Source organism: Anabrus simplex, chromosome 5, assembly GCF_040414725.1.
Source record: "Anabrus simplex isolate iqAnaSimp1 chromosome 5, ASM4041472v1, whole genome shotgun sequence".
Taxonomy (NCBI): Eukaryota; Metazoa; Arthropoda; class Insecta; order Orthoptera; family Tettigoniidae; genus Anabrus; species Anabrus simplex.
Genome location: NC_090269.1, coordinates 25410375 through 25428274, shown reverse-complemented (window position 1 = coordinate 25428274; position 17900 = coordinate 25410375). Strand labels below are relative to the sequence as shown.

Sequence of the window (17900 nt, the reverse complement as noted above, 5' to 3'; positions counted from 1 at the left end):
GCTTTGTTGGAGTTCCACAAAATGTGCCGAAAGAAATTCTTTGATTTCCTCCACGTAACGAATAACCCTTCCATCGATTTATTACGAATTGGTTACTTTGAAATAGTGAACCATATATTTATTATCGGCAACAAAGTTCCCTTCATTGATTTTTCATTGAGAAAGCAAGATTTGCTGATCTTGTTGATAATTCATTTCACGAACTTGAATCATACATACTCCGCAGACCGATACTTAATGCATTCATAACTTCTTTCGTGCCAGGGAGTAATATTTTGAGTCTTGTATCGGGTCCACATAGTACAAAATACTGATTTACTTTTCAGCAGTAAGCAGTTTTCTAATTTATGTTGACGTAGGTCTATTCATTTCAAAACCTCCACAATTAATGCTCTTTATCCCTCGCACGAAAAAATTATGCCCTGTAACTTCTGCAGTACAATTGTGCCTCAGTGGTGTAGTGGTTAGTGTGATTAGCTGCCACGCGCGGAGGGCCAGGTTCGATTCTCGGCTCTGGTACGAAGACTGGAATGGGGTCCAGTCAGCCTCGGGAGGTCAACTGAGTGGAGGAGGTTCAATTCCCGCCTCAGCCATCTTCGAAGTGGTTTCCCACTTGGGCCACCATCTTCCCTCTTCCTTACCTATCCCTTCCAATCTTCCCATCCCCCACAAGGCCTCTTTTCAGCATAGCAGGTCAGGCCACTTGGGCGAGGCACTAGTCTTCCTCCCCAGATACATTCCCGACGAACTGTCTCACGGTCCAGGACACCCCCCTTGAGGTGGTAGAGGTTTAATCCCTCGCTGAGTCCGAGGGAAAACCAACCCTGGAGGGCAAACGGACTAAACAAATACTACAAACTAAGAGCATTTGCAATTAATTTGAAGCTTCAATAAATGGAAAGACCCATCACAGAATGTCCTTGGAGAAGAGGTGGAAACTATTTTCAAGAATGACTGACTGTACGATTCCAATCCGTTATTGTGCCAGGTCATTGACGATTAAAGCTACGGTGATGCAGGTTTTCCCTTCTAACCTAAGCACTGCATGGAACAGTGGTTACCTATTTATACGGCCGCATTTTTCCCCGAGGAATTAACCTGGTATTCACGTTTAGTGAATCTCAGCTCCATGTGCTTCTCCAGAGACCCCCTGTGGGTGGGGGCAGTAGAAAAACACCCACGGTATCACCTGCCTGTCATTAGAAGCGACTGAATGGGGCCTCAGGGGCTCTTAACTTATGAGCGTGCATTGGCGACCACGGGCCCTTAGATGACTCTTGGCATTGCTTCCACTACTTGCGCCAGGCTCCTCACTTTAATCGATCCCATCCGACGTTCCCAGGTCAACACTTGTTTTGTTTTTTCGACTCCGATGGTATTAGGTTGCGAGGCCTAGGGAATCTTTTATTTTCATGCCTTCATGGCCCTTGTCTTACTTTGGCCGATATCTTCATTTTTCGACGTCTTGGGACCTCCTCCGGTTTTTCTCTCTGATTAATGTTAATACAAGATGGTTGTCTAGTTGTACTTCCTCTTAAAACAGTAATCACTACCACCACAATCCCCAATACTTCCCTCTTCCTTGCCCATCCCTTCCAATCTTCCCATCCCCCAACTTGGCTCTTGTTCAGTATAACAGGTGTGGCCGCCTGGGCGAGGTACTGGTCCCCCTCCTCAATTGTATCCCCGACCAAATGTCTCACGCTGCAGGGCACTCCTTGAGCTGGTAGGGGTGGGATTCCTCGCTGAGTCTGAGGGAAAAGCCAACCCTGAACGATAAACTGAATAAATAATAATAATAATAATAATAATAATAATAATAATAATAATAATAATAATAATAATAATAATAATAATAATAATACCTTCGTGGTCCTTGTCTTTGTTTGGCCGATGCTTTCATTTTTCGAACTGTTGGACCTATTCTACTCTTTCCCTCTGATTAATGTTAAAAGTGGAGGGTTGCCTAATTGTGCTTCCTCTTAGAACAGTAATCACCACCACCACCTCTGCAGACAAGTCCCGTTTCTAAATGTTTCGACTTCTTAACTTCTTACGGGTGAACTCGTATTTACCACCTCGGTCTGGCAGCCTCTCTCCTGCGTGTAGCTCAGCGCAATCCCCCCTTCAGTCTTCGTACTCTGCTGTAATCTTGTGTTGTGGCAGGGTACTGTGGAGATCTTGGCAGCGCTGAGGGGTTGTCAGCGCCCAGACAGAGGCCACACAGCGACTAGCAGCGTTCGGATCGTGTTACTCTTGATTGACAAGCTCTCCCCCACCCACTCTCATTAACACACATCCCAGGGATTGGACCTCACTAATTGGCGTAATGTTGTTGATGAATGTGCTGTGCATTCCGCAGCTACGTTCTTGCAAACTGGGTACCTCTCATTGTATTCAGGATACAGTGGGTTGATTCTTCTCTGGACTCGCGGCTTTCCGATATACTAGAATTTCGATATTTCATTCTATATCGACATTATCAAAACAAAATATCGATCTCTCTCGATATCATGAATTTTTTTTCAAAATGGAAGGATTTGAAATTATATTGAAGTACCTTGTTGTTTAAAGGGGCCTAACATCTAGGTCATCGGCCCATATTGAAGTACACCGAGCAGTTCCAGCTTGATAGCGAACTCTGCATTCTGGAGGTGGTGGGCAGTAAACTCTTAAAACCTCATTCGGTTCAAGCTCTCCCCTCACCATCACCTCACTTCAAATCACCGCTACACATTCCCTTGGCCTCGTTTGCAGATAAACTTTGCTGTTCTTTATAAATTTTTATAACCGAATCTGAGGGTAATCGCAGTTTTTTTTTTACATGTTGCTTTACGTCACAACGACATAGATAGATTTTATGGCGACGATTGGACAGGAAAGGGCTAGGATTGGGAAGGAAGCAGCCGTGGCCTTAATTAAGGTACATCCCCAGCATTTGCCTGGTGTGAAAATGGGAAACCACGAAAAACCATCTTCAGGGCCGCCGGCAGTGGGGTTCGAACCCACTATCTCCCGAATACCGGATACTGGCCGCACTTAAGCGACTGCAGCTATGGAGCTCGGTATCGCAGGTTTTAGCATAGCAATACCAAGTTATTTCAAAATTGTACACAGAGCGAGTTGGTCGTGAGGTCCCGGGTGGTTAGCTGTAAGCTTGAATTCGGGAGATAGTGGATTCGAAACCCACCGTCGGCAGCCCTGAAGATCGTTTTCAATGGTTTTCCATTTTCACACCAAGAAAATGCTAAGGTTGTACCTTAATTAAGGTCACGGGCATTTCCTTCCCACTCCTAGCCCTTTCCTGTCCCATCGTCGCCATAAGACCTATCAGTGTAGGTGCGACGTGAAGCGAATTGTAACAGAAACAAAAACAAAACAAAAAACCTGTAGCCTACGACGTTAAGTTTGGATCCGGCAGTTCTAAGAAAAACAAGATAACGAAGGGAATCAAATATAATGATCATTCTTTTCTGTACCGGTATTATATATTATTCCAAAGACATCAGTTCACGAAACGTGAATTTTTTTCCAGTTTACGCATTGATAACATAAAATATTAAAATTATTGTACAGATAGGAAACACTAGATGATTTATCATATAGGAGTAGTATAAGTGATGATTTAAGATTGTCACTAATTTTTTAAATGTCCACTATAATCTTTTCCAAAGTCGTGTGCTGGACTCTAAGCTTTTTCAATATTTCCCACGTATGCTCAGGTACACTGCCTCTGGTTCTAAATATCAGACCCATCACGGGCCAGTTTTCTGGGTGAATGTTAGGTCTCTCACTCAGATACGGAATTCATGGTTCATAGGCCTAAATGCTCTTCTTTTCCCGGTCACCATACTTGACCTGAGATCAGTCTCCTTCGAACCGGATGGTTAGATAAAGAATAAGAACTGTTCGAGTCTGCTGGTGGATGGCAACAATATCTGCTCTTCTATTGGACCCCGTGGAACAGATACATTGTATTTCTTCATAAACTCTCCACTTCAAATCTTTGAACGTGTCCTTTGTTTAGGTTCATATATAATTATAACTTAGGGTCCATTTCCGTGGTTTTCCATTTTCACACCAGACAAGTGCCGGGGCTGTTCCTTAATTAAAGCCACGGCAGCTTCCTTCCACTTCTTAGGCCTTTGCTATCCCATCATCGCCATAAGACCTATCTGTGTCAGTGCGACGTAAAGCAAATAGCAAATATATATATCATGCCTTTGCTGGCGAGATGTAGTGTTTACAGTCGACTATGTCTTCTGGCATGGGCTATATCAAATTTGTTACTTTCATTGACCTGTCTCAGTCTCATCCTTGGCTTTGACAATATGAAAGTAACTGAGGTATGAGTGATGCTAGTAATACCATTGCTTATGCAGCCAGTCCCTGTTATGAATGGTGTGAAAATATCGCTCATAGGGTCGGTTGGTGCATGCATTTCAGTGGGCTTGGCAGACTGATATGTAATAGCAACGGCTGGCTCGGTGAGGAAAGCAACGGGAAACTACCTCACTCCTCATTTTCCTAGTACGCCTCTTCAGTGACGCCTAGGCTATTTATGACAGCTGTTGGCGGAGCTGAAGAGGATCAAACCAGCATTCGGCCTGAATACTCAATATATATATATTATAAATAAAGTTATAAATAAAGTCTGTAATCTTATCATGAGTTTTTAGCCTTCGTGTTAGTTAGTTAGTTTGTTTGTTTGTTTGTTTGTTTGTTTGTTTGTTTGTTTGTTTGTTTGTTTGTTTGTTCTACCATCCCGGGTAAACGGCTGAATAGATCTCGACCAAACTTCATATTTACAGTTTACACATCTAGGAGCAGGTTTCGATATGGCATATCATTTAAAAATCACCAAACAGAATGGGGGTTTATAGGAAGACTAGAAGAATTTTTTTCAATTTTCTCTTACACTATTGATTATATCTCGAACAAACTTCATATTTAGAGTCTAATCACCCAGGAGTTGGTTTCGATAGGCATATTATTTAAAAATTACTGTATCATTGCATCAGTTCTCTCTTCCCTTGAATTTCTTCCAGAATGCTTTTGTTTGTTCTCTTTCCAATTCATTTAATCCGTAGCATCAGCAGCGAGATTATCTATCTATATAAATAAAGTTGTAGGGGGTCCGCTGTCTGTAATTTCTTTTGTTTTGCCAATTTTTCAGATATTTATCCGTTTTAGGTCAACTCAAGACCGAATCGGTAATTTTTTACTTTTCGTTTCTCTTTGTTTGTCTGTTTGTCTATTCCATCATCACGTCGAAACAGCTGGATATATCTCAACCAAACTTCATATTTAGAGTATACTCATCTCGGGGAAGGTTTTGCTATACATATCATTTTAAAATCTTTGAACAGACGGGGGGTTTATAGGAAAACCAGAACTGTTTTCCTCCATTTTCTGTTATGATATCGATTTTCTGTAAACTCCATGGACCGTACGTGAAACGTCTCTTCAATATAAACAACTTTCGTTATGTTCATAATTTACCTTACTCTTCACATGACGGAGAAATTTACTATTTTCTGCGGGTATCATGCTCTGCATTGAGTGACCGACAGACCGACAACGAACGTACAGGTTACCATGGCAACGTCTCTGACTGCTTGCCACCAGGGAAGTAACGTATTGACATTTTTTTCATCATGCTTTTAAATTCGCGGTTGTTCCTTGGATAGAAAGCAAGAGAGGCGTCAATCGACCTATCTGCGGGATATTGGCGGAATATCGTTGGAGGTTATAGCCGCCCTCGAATAGATTAAGTAATAACACCATTAGTCATCATCTTATCTTTTTACCTAAGATTCACTGCGCCTAAATTTCTTCCCTGTTACCGCTTTATTATATCCATAACTCACACCAGCATAATTTATCGAGGGGCATTTGATTTTCCAATATATTCACTTGGCATTTACATATTTGTCGTTATCCGGCTGTCCTCAGTTATAATCCATTTTCTATTAATTTCAACTTTCTGAACTGGATTATTTTCTTCCCTAAATACGCCGTATGTACGCGAGTGATAGAAACTACTGGATGTATTTCCACCAAGCTTCATATTTAAAATCCACCTGTCCTTGACAGGTTTTAGGGCAAATATTTTTTCTAAATCCATGAACTGACTGGGGGTTTATACGAAACCGAAACAGTGATTTTGCACTCCCACAAAATATACACCACCAAACTTAATGGAAATCTACCAGCCTTAATGGAAATTAATTTCTAAACCTTTTTTTCTCATGTGTGTCATTTCGATACGAGGATTAATAAGGGAGATATCATTAACGGACCGTTTTTCGGTACAAGTCCTATCGAACTTAACTCAGGAGCGGGTGCGTGTAAACCGTTTTTCTTACAACTTGAAAACTACTGAAGATATTCGAACCAAACTTTATATTTAGCATCCACCTGTCCAAAGGTAGGTTTTAAAGGTCAGTAACATTTCATGTTCCCGGAATGGACTGGTGGTTTATAGGGAACCGAAATGGTGATTTTACTCTTCCACAATATATATATTACAAGACCAACCTTATTGGAATTCGACCAAACGTGATGGAATTCCATCTCTAAAACGTTTTTCATGTGCATTTCTTCGTCAGGAAGATTAATTAGGGAGATATCATGAATGCTCAGATTTGCAGGTTAAGTCCAGCGGACATAGCCCAAAAGGTGTTGTCGTGGAGCAGATTCCTTATCTATATAAATCAAATCGTAACGACTGTGTGCCTCTACATTGACTATTTAGGCGAAATTTTCGCACAGCCACCCGTTTAAGGGGTAATAATGACCATCTGCAAATTTTTTTGGTTTAGTTTCCTGAAAGTCCTAATTTGTACCCTCCTCGCCCAAAATCCACATTGCGGCATAATCTGCCAGACGAAAAAAACATTGAAATTTGACAAAATAATACGTTTTAGCTTGTAAGGGACGGAAAACTTCCAAGATCTTTAAATTTTTCACTTTTTATCCCCGAAGAATATCGAAATATGGAGGCAATTTTCATAATGGTGCAGACCTTCGGGAAGTCCTATCACATAATGGATTGCACAATCTCCGTTCAATTTGGAATGATCTGCAACCTTGGTCTTATGCCTTTTTGTCGTATCTGTATCTCTTTTACGTTTGATTTGTCTCTATCAATCGATGTTAAGTAAATTTGGACTTTTCACATGCATAATTCACACTTTGTATCACTTATAGGAAATATATAATCATCAAACGCTTCACGAAAATTGGCCCACCCAGTAGCCATATGTGAGCCAAAAGCTATGTTTATAGCTGTCACATAATTACCCGAAAAGTAATGCAATGTGAGATAATCTTACAAAACCTTTACGTTGTTCAACGTTACTAACTCAATCTGACCCAAGAATAGATGAGATATCATAGGGCCAGCCATTTAGGCCACTAAATCCGGCGTCTTATGGTACAATCCTTTGTCGATATGACGTACGTTTAGCAGCAGTTAATCTGTAAATGAAGGTCTGCAATATTGTAAACACGCATATACTTTCGCATGTCGATTTATATATATTCACTGATGTCGATTTGTAGCGATCGAGAAAGGGTGTGTCTACTATTGTAATCAGTACTCCCCACACCGACTTTGACTGGCAGTAGGAATGGGGTCTTTCTCCAACTCCTGTGTAACTGGCACTTGTAAGGAAGACCTACCATTGTAATGAATAGTTCACTTCTCGATTTGACTTGGAGAAGACAAGGGAGCATGCAGTTTTGTTTAAAACTCCCCTATCCGATTCTGTTTGGCAGTAGGCAAGGGTGCCCGCAATTATAAACAAATGTCATCATCTAAAATGTGTCTGGCATTAGGCAAAGTGGCCTGCTACTTTGATGGAAACTCACCAACTTGGTGTGACTGGCAGTAAGCTGGCTGGCAGTAGAAAAAGGGACCTGACATTATAATGATAACTGCACAACTCAATTTCGACTGATAGTAGTGTAGTTGCCTGCCATTATAATAGAAACTCCTCAACTGTTATCTGTCTGGAAGTAGGAAAGGGGGCTGCCATTGTAACGAAAATTCCCCAAATCGATTGTGACCGCGCAGTAGGCAATGGGGCCTGCAATTATAATGTAAACTTCCCAACTTGTAAGGAAGACCTACCATTGTAATGAATAGTTCACTTCTCGATTTGAGTGAGCCTGCCATTATATCACAAATCCGTAACAAACACTTTACATTGGAAAGAGCGTATTGGGACCTCCCCATGCTGTTTCTCGGATAACGCTAAGAGACATGCAATTTTAAAAAATCTTATTTACTGCATGTACAGTATTTACTTCGATATTCGAATACAATGTAGAATACCGTAGAAAAGCGGGGGTACATTTGCTAGTCTACAATTTATCAGAAAAACCTAACATAATACCGACATGAAAATTGGTATTTGGAATCTCCTTTTAAAATATTTTGTTTTTTGTTTTAGGTAAATCCCCTTAAGTGGGTGAAAAAGGTGAAAAAGGGGTTGAACACCTTTTATGAGGATACTTATATCTCAAAAACTGGAGATATAACAGACGTGGAAATTGGTATTTGGAATCTCCTTAACGAAAGGAAACATGGTTTTACTTTTTCGACTTGAGAGTGGGCAGTTTCTGACATGGACAGTTCTATGTTACATTATCTGAAGTTAGTTCTGCCAGTAGCCTGGTCATTTTAGCTCCAAAAGGCAACGCCACAAACATGGTTTACAAAGAGGTACAGGGGTAAATGAAACTCAGTTTTTCGGTGAGATTTTATACCTTATGAATTTTCAGATAATGTCATAGTGCAGTAGTGAGGAACGATTGTTTTATCAAATTACGAAATCCACGCAAGCAAAGCCGCGGGTAATAATAACCAAATATGGAACAATAAACCATGTTAATAAATGCCTTGGGGAATGGATCCAGATAAATGGACTTGACAAAGAGGCCATAGCAGCAAGAATCGAGAAAATCGAAGTCACTTTCCAAACCACCCGCAACATATACAACAAAAGTGCTTTTATCTGAACACATAAATTCGTCACTACAACACTGTCATAAAACTAGTATCGCTGTATGGATCTGAATGCCTTATCCTGTCAGAGAAATTGTTGCTCGCGGATTCAGAGAGGCCCCACTAAAAGTCCTCGATGTACAAGAAAGGAAGTTCCTGAAAATGATAGTAGGACCAAGGATCCTCTCAGATGGAAGACGATGGTACAAACCTAACCGTGAACTCTACCAACACAAAGAAACCCTCACAGATGCCATCAGAAGAAGACGGCTGGAAGAAAACAAATTAAATAAGGGAAACGGAGGTATACGCTCGTGCGTCCTGTAGAGTGTCGAAAAAAACCCTACATTTTAAGTTCACCTGTACATTCAAATTTGGCACAGAATCTTCATTATGGACGAAATGAGGAGCTGATACAGAGAACTATGTTTGCACAGACATGCCTTCAGACATTGATGATGCCTGATGGCCCAAACTACAAAAAATGGCATCTACATTATAAAATCCAGGCAAGAAGCAAACTCTAAGATAGAGAAGATCACGAACACAATGCGGAAAGGCAGAGTTCGCTTCTACGGTCATATACGACGGATGATCGACTCTCGATGGACGAGACGTATCTTCAGTATATTTGACTCAAAACCAAAAACGGCAATGCCGTGGTACGTTAATGTCAAGAAAGATCTTAGAACTGGGCATACAAGCAGAAGATGCACAAAACCGAAATATTTTCAGAGCATCCATCAAGACTTTTGGGACTTTCCGGGACGAAAAACGGACAGCTGGTGCGAAGTGGACAGAAGAAAGTCGTGCTAAACACAGTGAGCTGATGAAGACGATGTGGATCAAGCGAAAAATGAACAAATGCCAGAATTTAAAGTGAGGCTTATCGTGGTCCCTAGCTGACCGATCAGCGAAGTTGAATAATAATAATAATAATAATAATAATAATAATAATAATAATAATAATAATAATAATAATAATAATAATAATAATTTGCTAGTGTTTCTGAATTGTTAAGGCATGCCGGTCTGACTACTACGCAGTAGTGTCTCAGCTGAGCCTGTTAGGAGGTGATTTTGGATCTGTGAGTATCATAGCTCATGCTGAATGCCAATATTCCATCTTTCTTGCTCCCCCCCCCCCCCGTGCTTTCTTTTAATTGTCATTCGGGGTAATGATCTCGCCAAGGTATTTAAATTTTATGGTCCTCCAGACAATCCCATAAGTCGTCTCAATGCTATGAGTAGTCTGTCTTTTCCGAATTCATATACTTGGTCTTTTCAAAGGAGATCCGTAAGCCGGAAGATAAGTCGATTGAGAAAAAGGAAAGGAAGTTCCACAGAAAGTATCTTGGGTCCCAAGAAAGTGTCCGAGGATTTTGTCTTCAACCTGAGGTCAAACAAGGAACTGTAAGTGAAAGTCGAAAAGATCACCACCGTTATGAAGAAACGAAGGTTGACCTTTTATGGTCACCTGAAGAGAATGAACCAATTGCTCATTTTGCAGGAAAAATGGAAATCTCATCCCCGCTGGCTGGAGGAGGTGAACGAAGACATGCGGATAAATTATATAAGACCGGAAGACATAATAGATAGGGCCATCTTTAGGAAGAAAGTTGCGGGGTTGAGGGATGATTCTGAGAAAGAACCTGCAAAACCACGGAACATCTCGGTGGAAGAACGGCTAAAAAGGAGCGTCATTTTGAAAAATCCTTTAATTACAACGCAATCAAAAAGGTGTAAGGCCATAGTTGGCTGCATCGATGCAAATAAATAAATAAATACATAAATAAATAAATAAATAAATAAATAATACCCACCGCCACAATGACTTCGATCCCGGAGATCGGGAAGTGTACTGGGCGGTAAACTCATGACGGATCATTTCAAAATTAGTGTCGGCAGAATGAGTAGTAAAATGCAACATCTGGAACTAGTGCTCATGAGTTATACCCATCAAAGGAAATGAAGGATTTCGACATACCAAGAAAATTATGGCGTCGCCTCAGCAGATTGAGGGCCAGGCATGGTCACTGCAAATACTTGCGTCGTAAGTGGGGGTGGATGGATAGATTCTCCAATGTGTGAATGCAATCAGGAGGAGCAGACCATATACTATGTCATCCAGCGCTCGCTGCTCTCTATATTCCTACTCTGGAAGCCCCAGCGACCTCTTTCATCTTACAGAAGGTGTTGTCGAATGTTTGCAAACCTTGGACATGTGAATTTGTATTCACCATACGATTAAGGTTTGTATTTCAACACTACAGCAAAAAAAATGCTTTGACAGGGAATTGAAATATTCTCCATCTCCAAAGACATGCATTTATATATAAAGTTTTTCCAATCAATCTGTCTTATCATGAGACAAGAAAGTGAAATAACCTATACGCTAATCATGTAGATATGCATTTATCTGTAATCCGTCTGTCTCAGTTAAAAAGTCACTAATATGTCTTATGCATTTATATGTTCTACAAAGTGTTCAAACAGTCTATATCTTAGCATGAAGAAAGGAAATGAAATATTCAGTAATACGTGGGTATGCACTTCATGCGTTTTATAAAAATGCCCCAAAAGTCTCTCAGATTGATACCTTAAGGAATAAAACATGCCTAGAAAATATTAACCCATGAATAGTTCGTAAGAAGTATTTTCTTAACTCTGTTAGTAACTAAATCAATAAATCCTTTTCGCTAATTGGCATATGTCTGCTCTGTAGAAATCTATAAGTATTAGGTTCTTAAGTCTGTCGAAACGAATGTATGATAAAATATACTTTGTTCAGAAAATGCCTGAAGAAAACGTGCCACAGCAGAGTATAAACGAAAAAGAAACAAATTAATTAAATTAGAATGACATGTTTCGTCTTGAAAGAACATCTTCAGATTCTATCAAATCACATTTTTAAATATCTGTATATCTGGTGGGGACAAAAGTCCGTTCGTATAGCCATTTAGAACGCCTGGAAGGTATGCATAGCCATTTAACGGCGAACACGGACAAGTTGCCAGCTTAACTCCTAGTCATTCCAGTGGAAGGATACCTGTGTTATTGCTACTGCGGAGAGGGTTGTGGTCCCTCAGGCTGAATATTCCCGATGTATGGATTACAATGCTAACGGAGTTACCTCCCCACCAAATAAAATATGAAAATTAATTTTAAAATATAACACCATTTATGTTTAAATTCTGCTAAAGCATTTTAATATTTGAAATTTATTTTAATGAAGTGTTCTAGCAGTGCACCTTCTCCCTCTCAACTAGTCAAGCCTTCGAGGGACTGAAGAAGCTAACAGTTATAGTGCAGGGTGCTGTTGGCGCGAGGCCAACTAGCTAGTTTTCCGATAACTTTCCGTTACGTCATGTTCCGGTGACTTCAACGGCCACGTTAAACTGTACTCTACTTCAAACTTTTATTATTATTATTATTATTATCACAGTAGGCCTACTTTTAATTGTTTGGGGAATTATATAGGGGTTGTTTAATGGGCATTTATTGGGCTGGCTATTTTACCGGTAAATTTCGTTACGTCATTTTTCGGTGACGTCAACGCGTGTACTTGCATTATTATTATTATTATTATTATTATTATTATTATTATTATTATTATTATTATTATTATTATTATTATTATTATTATTATTATTATGTGTTAGGGGATAAATGTACGTCAATGGCTTCAATGAAACAAGAGTACGAAAATGAATTAAAGTGTATCTTGTAAAACCTTATTTTAGTGATAAGTAATAACATAATTAAAACGTCCTGAAAGGCAAAGACGCTGCGTAAATTCAGATAATTCACTAGAGATGAAAACAACCTAACCGTAATTCCAGACGTTTAATTCAGAGGGACCTCATTTGTGATTCATTAAGCGCTGATGCATAAAGTATTAAATGCTGTCCAGAAATTAATTAAACGTCTGGAAAAGAAATATGCTATTCCAATTTAATTAATTAGTTTCCTTTTCAGGTATAACCTGTTGTGGATTTTCTTTCTTTCAGGTATTTACTAAAAAACTATTTTATTATAAATTAACTTCGAGGGACTGAAGAAGCTAACAGTTATAGTTTAACTAAGTCAGCATAGAAAATAAATGGCTTCTACGTTAAGGGACTCTGTAGAAATACCACCCATCTGAGGATCACATGGTTGCCACATATAACTCTTATACCTTATAACCCTGGAATGTGGAAATAATTGAAGATGCTACACCATAAAAGCAAGCCATGTATTGAATGGTTTCAAGCATACCGTTCCACTGGGTGTTAGACTGTGCGCCGTAGATGGCCTCCATACGTTCCGTGGTCCAGCTCGAGAGATGGGCCGACATGTTCAGTTGCAGCGTGCAGGGACGTTTATCCGCGGAACTGTCTGGTAACAAACAAATGTTCAAGTATCTACTCCAGTAAGTTGATCAGAGTAGTCGAAGAGGACAAGAAAGGAAAAGTTACAATGTGACTGAACAATGGGACAGTTTCACCTTTATCAGAAGAAATATGCTCAGAGAAATGAAGGAAGCACACTCGAACTGCAAAGGAGTATGTAATCCTATATTTTTTATGATAAAAATCTAATTCGTGGTGAAAATTTCAAATTGTATGGTGAAATGATTATTCCACCTCTGCAAAGATTTCTAATTATTAGGAACACTTTAAAATTGTATTCTATACTAGTACATAAGCCTGTCTTTGACAGTTAAAATTACTATCTATGAAGTAATTGGAAATTTTAAATGGCGTATTAGTATATCTTATGATTGAAAGTTACACTTTCCAGGTTTTATACTGCATTTGAATGGAATCAAAACATGTATTGCAATACAGTATTTCCTTACAAACGCTATTGAGAGCAGTTGTAACTCGGGGTTGTACTTTGACATCTATGGATCTGCGTATTGCTTAAAAAGCTACATACAACTGTCCAAACCGAATCACCATCAACAGCGTCATATGTCCTCACTCCATATGAGCACTGCGGAGAAGTATGAAATTTAATCCAGACTTTTGGCACGCAATATAGTGATTAGACATTGTATAACACCACCTCCCTTACCCTGCCGGACAACATTCCGAAGTAAAAACACTTTCAACCAACGGGACTCGAACCGTCTAACCACAGTGTCTGACGGTTGACGCGTTAATGACCATGGCCACAAGAAAGGCTGTTGTATCACATGCTTATCGATAGAGATAAATCCCAGAAGGGAAAAAAGATCATTAAATTCACTGAACGATTTTCACTGAACAGTTCAAGTATGATGGTTATCACTGCATTCTTCTTTTAACCCAGGGCCTCTCAGGGTGCACGCACCAGTGCATTGCAAAAGACGAATTCGTTTGGTTGACCAGAGTGCAGACACCCACTCCTCGATTTGGAGCAGTAGCGCTATCTCTTTCCCCACACTTGTCTCGCTCGCTCCGCCTGTCTCCCTCTTCCTCACTTGCTCCGTAGCGCTCCAAATCAGAGCCGAGTTGAGTCGAGCTTGGCCGAGTAGCCCAGAGACGGAGCGTTGGTCCGAGCCGAGCCGAGCCGACTGGGATTGAAGAACGGTGCACAAGAACTCTGCACCTCAGTTTGCACGCGTGAGTTTTTGGGCGTTTGAGAGGCCCTGTTGTAATCCATAACTGGTACAGGTTTAAGTCTCTCGAATATATCTGTGGAAGGCAAGCGAATTCGACATTTTTAATTTCGTGTGGCTATTTCTAGCCGAGTGCAGCCCTTGTAAGGCAGACCCTCCGATGAGGGTGGGCGGCATCTGCCATTTGTAGGACACTGCGTGTTATTGGGTGGAGGATAGTGTTATGTGGGACAGCACAAACACCCAGCCCCCAGGCCATTAGAATTAATCAATGAAGGTTAAAATCCCCGACCCGGCCGGGAATCGAACCCGGGACCCTCTGAACCGAAGGCCGTACGCTGACCATTCAGCCAACGAGTCGGACAATTCGACATCATGCCGATAGATATAACTGTGCACCTAAGTCATCATGGTGAATAAACGACAACGACTTCTCCGATTGAAACGTATTTTCCTTTAAGAAAGTACAAAAGTTGTGGTAGTGAGAGGTTCATTGTACTTTCTTGTAAAGAAGACATAACAGTCTATAACTGGTACCAATTTTAGCTGTGGAAACTGCCTCGTTTTCTCAATATCGCTGTGTAAATGAGGACAGAATTAGGGATTTTATAGACCGTATATACAATTATTATTATTATTATTATTATTATTATTATTATTATTATTATTATTATTATTATTATTGTACCGGGCGGTACACCTCCACGCCGCTAATTTAAAATTTGCGCCAGTTGAAACTCCTCTGCTGGAGGAAGTCTGAACTTTATCGACGGTATTAATTTTCAAGTTTCTCAGAAGATGTCACTACTTGGAAAGTTTGGAGTTTTTGAACTGTGCCACTTTGATGTATTTTTGTTTTACCGGTAGTAAGAAGTGTGAACTTTCTCTGCTAGAGGACACTACTGAAAAACTGCAATGGCGCACCCTAGTGCGATGTGAAAGAACTGTTTTTTGGAGAAACTTTTATTTCAAAAGTTTGTTTCTTGTTAAATTTCTTTCTGTTATTGTTTAAGTTGGCTGTATACCCCTCTCTTTCCCCTTGTTTGTATTTAGCCAATCCCGAATTTCTTTAATTAATTTCTGACCAATCTGATGTATCTTCCCCCAACTTGAATATGCTGCTTATCCCTAACCAATAAAGTTTTGGTGGGAGGGTGTTCTCATTCCAAAAACGCCTCGAACGTTCCGCGAGAGTATATAAACTGCTGATTTTTGGGTCTCTGCGCCACTTCTGTTCCATCTTTTAGTGTGTAAAGTACATAGCAGGGGGCGGGAAGCGCCTCTTTCTTCGGCAACGGTCAACAACAAGGTAATGGCCGATTAATAACTTCTTTCTTTGCTAGCTCAGCAGTTTAACTCTCGGGGCGGGTCCGAAGTTTTTCCATAATGTAACCTTCCTTAAAATGTAAAGACACTTGGTATCTATTCTATCTTTTAAACTGCATATCGGGATAGAGAGTGCTTAACCCTCTCGAGCTCCCTCTCCTATTGTTTTGAGGTGAACTTTTTTTCTCAACCTATTCTTCTTTAACGTTATGTAAATTGTTCCTTTCTAAGTCACCTCTTTAGTATGGGATTAGCCCTTGCATTAGTGGCCTAGAGCCAAATTAGGTTTTAAAACAAATACATTAGGAGTGCAGATCGCCTCCTCTCAAAATGTTATTTTAGAGGTCATGTAATTAATCCTTTTCTCATTTAATAGACCTCAGTAGGTTGGGTATTTTACCCCTGTGTCTATGTCCTTAGAGGACAACTTGAAGGTGGAGTTTGGTGTGGCCTTTGAGAGGCTTAAAGTTTGAGAGCGAGTGGCTCTTTTTTGAAAATTGAGTGTTGTATGTCTCGAGGAGGCTTTTCTGTGTAATTTGGAGCAAGTGCTCCTGAGCATGAATGGGGTTTTCTGCCCCTTTGTTAAAACTTATTTTGGAGTAAGGTTGGGCTGATTGCCCAAGAATTGTGAAGTCGGGGCGCGAAGCCCAAATCCGGTAAATATTGTAACTATACTTTTGTTGCCTTGCTACTCTGTACCTGCCATGCTTGTTATTTCTTAATTTTGAAAAGAAAATAAAACCTTGTTTAATTTTACATTAACCTTAATTTCGTAGTTTGAGACCCGTTCAAGCCCGCACCTTCTTTCACCTCTACCTACCGCAAAAACACGGTAACAAGTGGTAGCAGAGCGTGGTTGAATGGGTCTCAATTTAGCCCCTGTTGACGGCTAAACATTGCTTTGATTCAAACTCTAACAATTTTCTCAGTTGCTGGAATTTTTTATCTTTCCGGTTTCAAAATTGTTCTGTCATCATGCCCGGCCCTCGCGATGTTCTCCATCTTAACTATTTGCGCAAGGAGGAGTTGATCTATGAGTTAACTATCAGAAATGTGCAATCTGGAGGCACGGTTGCGATAGACACCAACAAGCTTAGAGAGTCCCTTGATTTGCCCATTTCCATCCCCAATTTGGGAGAGAAAGAAATTGACGACTCTCTTTCCACGATCACCGAGAATACTACTGGGCTAGCATCGGTAGTTAGTTTTTTTTGACGAAAATGATCCTTCTCCTAATCAAATTAAGCGTGTGCAAGCCAGGCTATATCATTTTTCAAATAGAGTTAACGATCTGTTGTCTCTGAAGTTGAATGACGTTCAGAGGAAGGAAGCTAGTACGTTGCTTGAAAGTATTTCTGAATTATCTAGCAAGGTCACTCAATTGTTAACTGGGGAAGTTCCTCCCAAAATTGATCAACCCACCACGATGAATGTAGGTAGCGAGGAAGAGCCTCCTAAGGGAGAAGTCAATAGGATAACCGTTGCTGCTCAAACTATCTCTGCCCCATTGGACAACGAGTCTGAACGCCGTGCATCGTTGAATAATATACGTTCTGAATTAACTTCCTTGCCACTGAAACCTTTACCTACTATGTCACCCGGGTTTAGCAGCTTGCCTCATCCATTGGCAATGTTGCTCAGAGGTATCTCTAAGATTTCCGTTAATACCACCAGTGACGTAATTCCATTTTTAAGATTTTTAGTTGAATTTCAGGATCATGCCCTTGTGTTTTCTCTTTCCCCATGTCAGATTTTGCAAATCATCTATCCCTATGCAATTGGTATTCTCTCAGACAAAATAGTAAGAGCCATTGCCGAGCAATCATCTATTGAGGATTTCCACGTCCACTTGCTAGCTAACTTCATCCCGGCTAGGGCCAGGTCCTCCCTTATTCAGAAGTACTATTATCGTGTACAGCGTTTGGATGAAAACTTAGCAGACTTCATCCAAGATATTAAATTCTATACTAGGGT

At 40.3% G+C, this 17900-nt stretch overlaps 1 protein-coding gene across 3 annotated transcripts in view; it reads right to left on the bottom strand.

Moving 5' to 3' along the window:
* The window catches only part of LOC136874281 (forkhead box protein F1), a 154983-nt gene that overhangs the window by 58795 nt on the left and 78288 nt on the right, over window positions 1-17900 (bottom strand). Inside the window, exon 2 of one of the 3 annotated variants that reach the window (XR_010860249.2) lies at window positions 13274-13389. The exons of 1 other annotated variant lie outside the window; for it this stretch is intronic. Coding sequence is in view for 1 of the 2 variants with exons in the window: in XM_067147910.2 (XP_067004011.1) it covers window positions 13274-13393 (120 nt within the window). In the remaining variant the exon portion in view is untranslated. Of the gene's footprint in view, window positions 1-13273; window positions 13394-17900 lie in introns of all 3 variants that reach the window. One more of the 3 variants, XM_067147910.2, reaches the window with a different exon arrangement.